The sequence below is a fragment of the Nomia melanderi genome, chromosome 11 (genome assembly GCF_051020985.1).
Source record: "Nomia melanderi isolate GNS246 chromosome 11, iyNomMela1, whole genome shotgun sequence".
Classification (NCBI taxonomy): Eukaryota; Metazoa; Arthropoda; class Insecta; order Hymenoptera; family Halictidae; genus Nomia; species Nomia melanderi.
The window spans coordinates 15,141,979-15,154,002 of NC_135009.1; the positions used below are offsets into that span (position 1 = coordinate 15,141,979).

The following is a 12,024-nucleotide window of genomic DNA, read 5'->3' on the forward strand; positions in this document are numbered from 1 at the left end:
TCTCTATGTGTTCTTCGATCGTATATACAGGTAACCCTCGTACAACGTGGAGGTTGAATTTTACAAATATCACGCGCTGTCGCGTTACACGAGACGCTGAATTGGCACTACACAAAAAGTGTGTATGTATGTGTACTTCGCGTACTTATGTATTTATCTACATACATGCGTATTTCCCCTTCTATAAATTTCCGTTAGACAGATTTAAATTTAATGGACATGCGTATACACAGATTTCCAGTGAGCCGTTGTAATATGTGAAAAAGAAAAGCTTAATTTTGTTGATCACGTTGTATAGGTATATGCCACGCTATACGAGGAATACCTATACTATGTGCGTATTCGTCATGTGTTTCTTTGTCTCTATCCCTGTCTTTCTCCCTCTACCTATCTGTCTATCTATCTATCTATATATCTAACTATCTATCTATTTATCTAGCTTTCTCTTTCTCACTCTTTCTTTCTCTCTCTCTCTCTCTCTCTCTCTCTCTTTCTCTCTCTCTCTTTCTACGGCGAAAGCATTGGTTGCGAATAAAAAGAATCCACTTGGCTCTGACAATGAAGTGCTTACGTTCAACGATAATTAGCTGCCTAATGTCTGGGTATACGTGGAATTCTATACCTCTGGTGAGTTCGGTGTAGTCGCGTTGATATGATCCTGTAAACAAATTCGGAGATCCCGCTCGTCCAGTTCGCTCTCAGTGTCAACACTGAAGCTTCTCACATTTTGACTACCATGACCTGTCCAACGTTGCTTCCAGCTTTCTAGCCTCATGACCTGTGACACACATACGAGGTATAATAGCGTTTGTTGTAACGGGTTCGCGCAAAGTTCGTACACAGTGTACGCTGTTGTTTAATCCCTGAAGGATCAGGCATGTTCCACTTGGTAGAATAGATTAAAATTCGAGTTGGACTCAGTCGTGATTGATTTTTGTACTTGGGAAGTGTAATCCAAAACCTTAAGGGATTAATGAAAAGAATATCCTTTATGCTGCTTCCTAAAAAAGTAATAATTATCTACATTCTAATTAATGTAATTGCTTCATACGATGCTATTCAAATTGTACGGTTTATCAATTATTTTTATTGTGGAAGATATGAGGCGATGAAGGGATCTGGTTAAACATTGTTGTGAATGTTCATGAAGATTGTCAGACTTTCAATCATTTGAAAACTAAAAGGTATATTGCTTAAACAATCAAACTACTATCTATTCGCTTTGAACATGATAGATGTATGATTAGATTTGAAGGTTGATAGGATGATTAAAGTGAATCATCATGCTTATCAAGCTTGCATGTATGACAATTTGCACAAAGAAGTGGAAAAGAACAATGTTACAGGCTCCCATAATTCTGGTGTTCTACCAGTTGCAGCAAGAGGATATGTAGCTGTTGTTGCTGTGATTTCTTAAAAGCAAAATTAAATAATTATTTTTATGAACAAAAGAATTTCAATGATTAGGATGTTGAACTGAAGATTTTGATGAAAGACATGCACTAAACGATACATTAGTTGTCATTTAGTAATTAATATGTTAATAAATAAAGGCATCAGTAGAATCTCTCACTAATATTCTGAACACGTCCCCCTTTTTTTGTACAGACAAATGTTTGAATTATCTGTAATAAAAAGGATGATTGATACATAACAAAAAGATTAAGTGAAGCATGCAAATTAAATATATATTGAATGCAATAGGGAGATTCCATTGGTGTATTGTTAGATACATAACGATGTGATAATACAAAAAGAGAAATATTTCAGTTGGAAGCCAACATCAATGAAATTAGTGTATTCATGTACACATGTTATGTGTGATTATAGTTGTGTTATGTACAATGACAGTAGAGTATATAATTCACAAAGTATAATAATATTTTCAGTTGAAAAATATTTATGTTTGAACACAGGAAGAAGCTGCTCTAAAGATTTTTTGAGCACAACATTGAATCAGTTAGGAAAGTTATATTAGACAGTTCATATACAATTATAGTGGCATGATTAATGCAATGTTGTAATAGTTTAGTAATGTAATAATGAACATATACAAAACTACACACCGAAAAAACGTTTTTTCTTTGATAAACTTCACATTGATGTCATGCTACGTATATGAAATGGATAAAAATAATGCTTACAGATGGGTAAAGACTTACTCGAGCCAGCGCCAAGGCTCAGTCTCCGGGCTGGTGATTGGCGTAGGGAACTAAGGAGACAGAGATAACACAGCAATAGAGGGTTAGTTTTACAAACACCATTAGTTTCTTTGTGTTAGTGTTTGGTACCTTCACACAATAAGAATTCGGTTTATAAAAATATTCAGGCTCAAATAACACTGCACCATTGTCTCTTCCTTTAAATTCTGCTTGTGTAGTGATTTATATAACATGTACTGCAATTCAAATTTGCTCAATGTAATATCTTTGAAGGTATAGCTTTTATCTATACTTGTTAATGTCTCTTCGTTAGGGTATTAAATTGCAATTACATTAATAAAATTGAAATTAATTGTTACTCCGTGCTGTGCTAACTCTCAATATCTAACAGAATGTTCTTAAAGCTCAATCCATATAATAAATAGCAAGCTTAACTTACAGTGATTTTAGTATGTAGAATAATAAACTAAATATACAATAAGTCGAAGAATAAGTATTTCGTCCAAAAAAATATATCTTTTTATATTATTTTGATGCCCTCAAAGATATAAGATTCATTTTCATTTCAGACAGAGATTATTGTTACACCCTTGTATGTGCAGAAATGATATTCAATGAACAGGTATCGAACAGATTACAATTAACATTAAACGTAAAGCAACTTGACATTTATACTTTGTATGTTACATTGCACAAAAAACATGGCAAGCTGTGAATGCAAACCTATCATCGAAGCTTTGATATGTAAATTGTTTATTTGAATGAGTCGTAATCTGTATAAATTATACGAACACAAACAAATTAAGAATGGTTCAAAACAAGTACATGATGAAACGCGATGAATTCTTAATGTGTACAGGTACCTCTGGAAAAACAAGTCAGTTGTTCAATGTGTTAAATGAGAAAAGGCAGTGTTGTGTTCGGCATTTTAACAGTTCATAACAAACATTAGAAATATTAGTAAAATATTCTTGGAAGCAACGGAAAGATTAATATTATGAAAACTGTCTTTTAAAGAATAAAATTTTTCTTCGCTTCTCATATTACGGATCTCATTAATAAATTTCTCCTTTAAAAATTTTGAAAACTTTTCATAATATCGAAATTAATTTAAACAACAAAATACTGTTTTCCAGCGTGACAGCATGACATTGCAGTAAGAGGTGCAATTTGTGCAAAACAATTTTGTGAGTCACAATAATACAAAAGCATAAATCATAATTTCATTTAATTTACACGTTGTAACGTTAGATGCATTAATGAGCATCTAATAAACACAGTTACAACAAAAATAATATATATATATATATATATATTTATAGATTATATACATGTTTTTTTAAACGTTATTCGTTGGTTAATAGATTCAGGGTAATTAGTTAAAACATATGTTAGTAACACATCGATGATTCAACTGTTATCAAAACATGAATTAATGGTGCAATAGAAACAGCGAAAATACTGTTCATTCGCCGAAAATATATGGCCTTTCAAATAAAATACAGACAAGTATTTATAATAACGTGGATACATCACAACGTAGTATCGCAGAAATATCGAGTGCATTATCATGGATACATAAAGAAAATAAAAAGAAACGTGATTTTAATTAAACTGTTAATAACGGAATATTTTCCCAGAAGTGAAGAGATATCGAATGCATTTGTTGTAGGCTGTAAAACAACTGTATACATATCCTGTGAACAAATGTACGTGAGTCATATGAATATGGTGGAATGGAAATAGAAAATCAAGATCCTATATCGAGCCATCAATCAGATTTACTGCTAATTCCAAGTGTACAAAGTCTTCGTAATTACGTTAATCTACAAGCCTCGAAATGTACTAACTTGCAGCCAAAGAGCAAATTCAATAATACTTAGATTTTAAGCTATTGTGATATAATCATAAATCTACGTTTTCATGATCTACCGCAATTACTTCTAGCGTCAATACTGATAACGTAATACTTTAATCAGGTTATCCTGTAAATAATGTGAATTTTCCTTATCGCTATCTCATGGTAAATTCGCATTACTTACGGAGCGATTAATCATCATTAACTCGATGAGTATCACCAACCATTAAAAACACCTGAGAAAATAATGATACTTGTGCATAATTGAAAGCATTCTTTGCATCGAATAAATATCTCTTATTCCATAAATTTGTTCAACTTCGAATCATGTGACTGAGAAAGTTGTAGAAGTATAAAGTACCTGCACGAATGTAAGAGAAAAGAAACTTTCTTATAAATAAGAGTTCGTTTACTTTTCAGTATAATTAATTTCTATTCACCCCTTACTGCAATTGCCTTAGAAACCGATGCTTTCATTGATGCAACTTGGATGGCGATTCAAAGTTTCACGTACCTCGGCTTTCAGTTCTGCAACTTTATCCTGCAGTTCTCTTACTCTCTCGCTGTCGTCTAAATTATTTCTAAGTTCACCCTCCGCGTGCATCTCTTCATTCTGTAACAAGCAGACGAAATTAGAGTCCTCCCGTAACGCGACGCTTGAACATCAGAAAACGCGTGAAAGGCAATACCTTTAACTCAAGAATGGATATTTTCTGCGTGAGTTCAGCGACTTGCTGCGCGTGCTCCGCGTCACGTATCCTGGCCATCATAGCTTCATCTTTCATCTTTGATTCCAGATCAGAATACTTGTGCTGTTGCTCGCGTAATTTGGCAGTGAGCTCCTTTTCTCTAGCTAAGGCAGATTCTAGCTCCTCTTTGACTTGCTTCCCCCCTTCGTCCTGCCGGCGAAGCTGATTCGTGGCGACCTGTACTTGAGTCTCGAGCTCCATGACTTTCAGCCTGAGCTCCTTCACCTCCGTCAACGCTTCCATTTCTCGGATCCTCGTTGTCATTAAATCTTCTTCGAACTTCTGCACTTCGTGGCCCCTGTTCTCCCAGAATAGAAGCTTCTTCGGCGTGGAATCGCTAGCCGGTGCTGTTTGAGCCGAACGATGCTCTTGTAAATGCCTTTGCCAAGCTGCACTTAATTCCATTACTCTTTGACGGAGATCCTAAGGAATTTCTACTTATTACCATCAATTTATTAAGTACACTGATGTAAAATTTTGTTATATTATTTACGTTGAAAGAAGACATTCATCTGTCTAGATGCAAGGATGGATAAAAAAAAAAGAAGAAGAAGGATTACCTTCAGAGAGAGATTAGCTTCTGCCTCTCTGAGCTTCACAGCGATAAGTTCCTCCTGCAAATGGGCAACAGAATTATCCGGCGTAGTTTCGCGCAATGTCTTTTTATCTTCCTCCAGTTCCTGTATTCTCGCTCTGAGCTCCCTTATTGTTGCATCGTTTTCCGCCTCGTGCAATCGGACTCTGACTAATTCCTCCTGCAAGCACTGTATCATATCTTCCTTTTGCGACAATGCTTCCTGCTTCGATAGAATTTCATCCAACGACGACTGTTTCGAATTGACGTTCTCCGCCAGCAGCAACGACAGCGATCTCAACTCCTCGTGCGCCTGCTCGAGCTGATGGCTGGTCTCTAAATGCGTGTGCCGAAGAGCTGCCAATTCCCTTTGTACAACGAAAGCAGTCTCCTCTTCTTCCGCGCGAGAAACCTGACCCCTGACTAATCTATCCGCAAGCTCCGCAGACTCGGCCTCTAGAAGTTCAGTTCTTTGCCTCAGTAACCTGTTTTCCGCTCTGAGCCTACGGAGTTCGACCATCTCCTCTTGTTCCTTCATTTTCAAAACGGTATAATCTTTCTCTAACTTCTTCATCCTTTTGGGATTGATTTTCATGCTATAGGCGAGGTTCATGAGACCATCGGGGTCATTCTCGGCTTTCCCGGGTAACTGTTTCTGGAAAAACTGTATGCCAAAACGGTGATTAATGTCGGCATGCCAATCAGGGACAAGCATAGACGCGTACGTAAGTGAAATAAAATGTCTAATCATCGTGTTTCTACGACCGTGTCTACTATATATGTAACTTATACAACTTCGACGTATGTTTGGATAACAGATATTACCTTCAACATGCCCTCCATATCCAAGCTTAAAAGATCTTCTTTGCCTATGTGCAACATGGCCAGCGCGACTTTGAAAATAATTTCCATGCCTTCGGACAGAAACACGTCAAAAATGCGACAGGCCAGCGGTAGGCTCAGCGCTGTGGTGAAAAGCGTAAGAAACCAAGACGATGCGTACATGGAGGTATGAAAACCTTGAGCCATAAAATGAGCGTGTAACTCGGGATGCGTGTCAGCAACTAAATGTTCTAGCTGATACATGCACACCCCTAATTCAGCCATACTCGGCTTGAACATGTCTCGCAAACGATACTCTTGCATAAGCGCTACCAGTACAGCGAAAGCTTCTTCCTCCGGCATTTGCTGTAACAACAGATTGAATACCTATTTAATTCTGAACCGTGTCAACGTAATCGGGTCTCCGTTCTTTAAACGTTTTTTTCCTTTTATCGTTCGACAACCCCTGTCTCGTGTCAAGTATTAAAGTGTACCTGCATAAGGAGCAATCCTACAATAAATCCCGAACCTTGACAATATCCCACTTCACGATCATGAAGACTATACGCTTTCATAACGTTAAACAGACTCTCCTGACCAAGCCCATCTTTCTCCTTAAAGAAATCATGCTCAGGATATGTTCTGGCTATATCCCTTCTGATTATCCTTTCGCATGCCGATGTGGCCTTGATATATTCAGCAAATTGCTTTTTAACAGGAGAGTCGTGAGCACCACTTAGTAGTTGCCAAACAATACCTCTGCAATTATGAACATGAGTCAGTGTCCGATCGAGAGTTTACCAATTCGAGCGTCTAAGACGACTTGAAAAGTGTGCCTATAGATATATATATGTATATATAATTTAAGCTTTTCTGAAATGTTTATTACCTAAAATGGTAAGGTATTCCTTGACGTACTAAATCTTTGACGAACTCTTTCCTCTTCTTCCAATGATTATCCCAATCACTGACGATATTACCCCAGAGTGTCCATGTATTTTCTTCACCATCAGCTGTAGCGTGGCGTCGGGGCGCAGCATCGCCATTCCCTCCGCTGCCCCCCGACGCCACAGACACCTGTGATGTATCCGAACCTTTCCTACTGTGATTGCTTTGTAGCGAGTTCAATGACTTTGCACCCGATTCGATAAGCCTGTTATCAATTACATCAAACTATTGAAACCTTTATCTTAATGTAAGTTTTATCTATTTCATCAAACTGTTGGGTTGCAACGTACGGGATACTTGGTCTTAACAATTATAAACATTTCTTTCTTATCAACAATACCCTGGTACAGTAATACATTCAGTAGTATCATCATAAATTACAACCCAATACTCTATTAATATCCTCAAGACAATTAGCAGTAGACATTAGTATCATTGTAAATTGTATGTATTCTTTTGCTTGGTACGTGCTACAAGGTTCTTCGCTTTCATTAATAATTACAATAGCAAAATAACGGGAAGCTGTTTAGCCAACTGAACACAGGAATACACACACTACTCAAAACAATTAGAGAATTACAAGTTTTCAGAAATCTTGGATGCTGGTGTACGTTACAGAACGTCACCACTGAAATTATCTGGTAAAAGACTATTGTAGACATTACTGTAAGTTACTGAACAGAGTTCTATCAATCCGGCAAGTAATTCATCAATTGAATCTCTAATTAATTTGAGCCTATAACAAATAAAATACTATGTAAGATGCCAATATATTTAAAGCCTGGTTCAGTTGCACATGCAGTGACGAATACATAGGTCGATTAACATGATTATTCACCTATTGGCTTCCTCCAGTTTAGCTAATAGATCCAGCTCGTCGGTGGATATTTCCTGCGACACGTTTATCCTCTCTTCCTCGGATGAAACCGGTGGCAAGCTGGGAAGTATTTTGCCAACCTGGTTCTTGTTCTGAGCGTTTTGGTGTACAGTGGTGCATAAACACAACACGCTCATCACTTGCGGCCCATAACGCGATAATCCTAACTGTTCGGTTGTCTGATTCTCTTGGCCCCTGAAAACAGTTTATTACACTTTAGATTATTTTCTTTCCGCAGAACAAAATCAGAAAAAAATAATCAAACTGAAGAAAAAGAAATAAATTAAAAAAAAAAATGTAGATATCGAAATTTCATCGAAGAGAGACTCTTATCGATATTTCCATTGTGACCACGCGATTGCCGTCGATTCGACTAATCGCGCGTGCAAAATTAATAAGCTGAAACGACGACGAGAGGTCATCGAGGTCTAATTAAAGTTCGAATACACGCGCGCTCTTCAACCCCCCAATAAAATTCAAACGTCTCGATGAACGGTCGTTAGAGCCCTCTTCCCCCACCCCGGGCGAACGTTCTCGCTCCTTTCTTTCTTAACGCCGCTCGAAGTTCGTTAAACCTCAATTAACGTGTTCATTCTACCTTTTCGAGGTTTTATTTCGTGTCCATCGCGCCGCCGCCGGTGCCAGCAAGCCACGAAGAACCATCGAGAAATCTTTCTTTCGTCACTGGCGAAACTTTCGATAACGGAAAACACGAGTCGGGTTTGAACGTGTCTCTCTTCCGACGGTTACATTCGATCGTTCCGCGAACGGCCGTTACGCGTCGTGTCCCATAATATTCCAGCGATTTTCCGCGAAACTATTTCGAACCCGATGGAAAGATACATCCTAACGTTGAATTCGTTCTGCGGGAAGATTTCGATCGGAATTCGTAATCGCAGAGTATTCCCGCTAATTGGAGATCTTATGAAAAAAAAAAACGTTCAACGGAATTTTCTAAACGTTAGACATTCAAATCGTGAAATTTCGAAATTTAAAACCGAGTTCCTCGCCGTTTACCGAGGTGTCTCCACGGGAGCGGAGTAACGAGCGAACGGTGAAAGAGGTTAACGGATTATTAATTTTTAATTAAGGTCATTGTTTCGTCGTTTGAATGAGAGAACGATGTTTTTATAAGGCGAGGCGCGTCGTTAACGAAAACTGTTGTAAAAGCCTCGCTCGGATGCCCTCCGCGGATAATGAGAAAATCCGCTCGAAGGGGAATCTCGATTTCGAGCCCGGATCCGAACCGCTTCAACGCGGACGCGTAACAAATGACGAAAGGTCGGGAAGAAAGCCACGCAATTAGCGCGTGCGAATGAATTAACGAATGAAAGAGTCGGGCGGACGAGTGCAGGCGCGAAACACGCGCACCGGCTCCACGAGATAGGACGATTTACATTTCTCGGTAGCCTGAATTCCCGTGGAATTTGAAGTGCGTCGGGCACCCGCACGCGAACGGTAACGAGCCTCGATCAACCCTTGATTTCCATCGGAAACACCGTTGCGAATGTAATTACATAATACTTCCAAACGAACGGTACACCTAGTACGAACGATGACGTTTGCGATTGAAAATTTAAAATTTTTTAAAAATTCTATTCCTTTTTAATTTATTACGTGACGTGCCATTTAATATTTCGAATGTATTTTAAACCGTTACTGGAAACCAGTATATTTACAGTTATTTCATTATGATATATATGCAATTTTTAATTAATTCGTCCTGGTATAAAAGCAATGAAATTTTTTATTAGAACCGCCGGTGCCGAAGCTCTCACGTTCTACATTCGCTGTGACACATTTCGGGTCGTATGATACCACAGACTCGCCACACATCACCTCGTGTAAAATGTAACAAGTTCTAGAATTTCTCTTCCGAGAGATCCACGGAATAATAAAATTAACAGGAAATTTAGCGTACTTGATGTTTTATCGTATAGAGCAGTACACGAGATGTTCAAATATATATGTATACATGTATCTTAATGGTACACGGAGGATGCAATTGTTATTAGGAGAAAACACTTATGAATCGTGTCAAGTGATCGAGAGTCAACTGAAGTGACAGGGGCGGAGAGGTTATGTGGGTTGCCCCGGATGTGCGAGGTGCAATTATATAGAATCCTCTTTAACGTTAAGTATTGCTCTTGACATCTCAGATGTGTAATCCGTTTCCGAAGGATAAAGGTGTGCCTCGGGCGAGCGAGCTCGGAATCGAATTAAGGGTTGCTGGGAAGGTCGGCAAACCGGGAATCATGATGTCACAGATAACGATCGATCTCGGGAGTCTGGCAACGCGATCGTCCGACAAGGGCCACCGATTAACCGGCCAATAGACGCTGATTTTATCGTTCCCTTCTCGATTAACTAGCACAGTATGATCGTCAAACACGTACTGGAAAGTACGAAATGGTTTGGGGGTCGATGGAGCCCGCGCAGGCCAGGATGCGCCACATGCGCAACGACCTCTCTTCCGTGACAAATAAATAAAAGGACACATCCTGGGGAGTGTGTCTTATTTCCTGAGAAACGAATCCAGATATAAAGAAATTATTTCAAGAACTCGGGTTCTTAAGAAAATAATAATATTTATGTACTATCATGATAAGAATAATTTAAAAGAATTTTTTAAAAATAGATTATAGATGGTATGTGTCAAGAACGATTTGTCATTCGCGACATCTTAAATAGCTACTTAGAATTAAACGGTGAATTATTGACGCGCATTGTAAATAAAAAATGTTCGATGGAAGGTTCGGTAGATAGATTAATTAACGCTGATGATTCGTCGATCGAAGTAATTGGAAATTTATTGCTACAAGTGTCTCTCTAGAATTCTGAAAACTATATATAACGTTGCATCGAACAGCGAAAAATTCATGGTGGGTTTTCGGTTGAAAATAGAGATTTAAAAAATACGCGGGAAATAACGAACCTTTCACCGATCGTGTATTCCGAAATAGGGAATTCGTTGCGTTCTGGTCGATTTAATTACGAGGCGGGCATGTCGGACACATTTTTTCCACGTTCATTGTAATATGGTAGTTTTAATTGTTCGGCGGCGATGAATGATGGATCGCTTTACCGTTACGATTACACAACGCGCGTGCACCACGTATCGCATGTATACGTGGAAAGCAATCGTCCAAATGCGTGTGCGGACAAAGCGATCGAAATGAAAGAGCGGGTTGTGCGCCGCGTCGCGGAACGCGATCATTTTAAAACATTCCCGTGATTTCCGTGGCTGTAGTATTTTTTTTTCTTTTTTTTTTGTTTCTTTCTTTCTCCTATTCACTTTAATGCCGCCGCTACTTCCAGGATACTACCGATACACAGGGCCGCATTACGGTATTCACAGGCCTCAGGCACTTCTGCACACGGTACCTCCCCGCCGACCGAACACTTTTTTCGTTACATGAAAAAGTGATTGTATCGTTCGTCAAAACTTTCATTATATAGGAATGAAAGTTGCGTAATGATATTGGAAAATTGTTATAATCCCAGTTAGAAGTGCATTGAGAGAGTTTAGAAGAAAAACCTATTTCAATTGCATTGATGGTGTTACTTAAATTTACATTTTGTTTCTGTTATGGTTTACATTGTAGGTAATGAAGCTTGGATTTGTAATTTACATGAAATGATATTATATGTGTAAAGTAGACGATAATAAAAATGATTTAACTATGAGAAAGCAATGGGACGTCTAATATCTATATCCGAGTGATAGATAATCATAATAATTTCATGAAGTTTGTTATAGTTTAAGCGGATGTGGATACTTTATATTACAATATATATGTACATGTAATTCAGAGATCGTGTACAACTAGTCAATAATAACTTCACTGATAATACTTTATCTATACTTTCCTGCATCCCACGTTACCAGAAACAATAAAACATGAGAATGCAATATATAGCACTTTTAGGTTACTATATTCTAGCAAGGAAATCAGTATAAAACATTTGCAGAAGCAAAGTAACACGTGTTCCAATTTTTAATCACTCTACAATGTAAATATGAGAAATTGTAA

The 12,024-nt window shown here is 38.1% G+C and overlaps 1 protein-coding gene and 1 long non-coding RNA gene across 14 annotated transcripts in view; one reads left to right on the forward strand and one right to left on the reverse strand.

Annotated features, from left to right (window-relative positions):
* Nucleotides 1–12,024, reverse strand: part of Evi5 (ecotropic viral integration site 5) — a 63,470-nt gene that overhangs the window by 50,647 nt on the left and 799 nt on the right. For 3 of the 11 annotated variants that reach the window (XR_012999702.1, XR_004236052.2, XM_031988401.2), the window contains exons 1-9: nucleotides 8,589–8,841; nucleotides 7,952–8,185; nucleotides 7,055–7,318; nucleotides 6,660–6,924; nucleotides 6,169–6,531; nucleotides 5,330–6,007; nucleotides 4,710–5,192; nucleotides 4,535–4,633; nucleotides 623–778 (exon numbers count right to left, since the gene is read on the reverse strand). Coding sequence is in view for 8 of the 11 variants with exons in the window: in XM_031988401.2 (XP_031844261.1) it covers nucleotides 623–778; nucleotides 4,535–4,633; nucleotides 4,710–5,192; nucleotides 5,330–6,007; nucleotides 6,169–6,531; nucleotides 6,660–6,924; nucleotides 7,055–7,318; nucleotides 7,952–8,185; nucleotides 8,589–8,653 (2,607 nt within the window). In the remaining 3 variants the exon portion in view is untranslated. Of the gene's footprint in view, nucleotides 1–571; nucleotides 779–2,144; nucleotides 2,213–4,534; nucleotides 4,634–4,709; nucleotides 5,193–5,329; nucleotides 6,008–6,168; nucleotides 6,532–6,659; nucleotides 6,925–7,054; nucleotides 7,319–7,951; nucleotides 8,186–8,588; nucleotides 8,912–10,237; nucleotides 10,505–12,024 lie in introns of those variants that run through there. The other 8 variants (XR_012999703.1, XM_031988402.2, XM_031988403.2 and 5 more) reach the window with 6 other exon arrangements.
* Nucleotides 8–4,445, forward strand: LOC116432078 (uncharacterized). Of its 3 annotated transcripts, none has more exons than XR_012999711.1 (3): nucleotides 8–627; nucleotides 2,147–2,435; nucleotides 2,732–3,205. It is a non-coding gene; the product is annotated as an uncharacterized LOC116432078 (long non-coding RNA). The 3 variants fall into 3 exon arrangements; XR_004236054.2 differs by lacking the exons at nucleotides 8–627; nucleotides 2,732–3,205 and adding exons at nucleotides 654–796; nucleotides 3,835–4,445 and having other exon boundaries at nucleotides 2,147–2,244; XR_004236053.2 differs by lacking the exon at nucleotides 8–627 and adding an exon at nucleotides 654–796 and having other exon boundaries at nucleotides 2,147–2,244.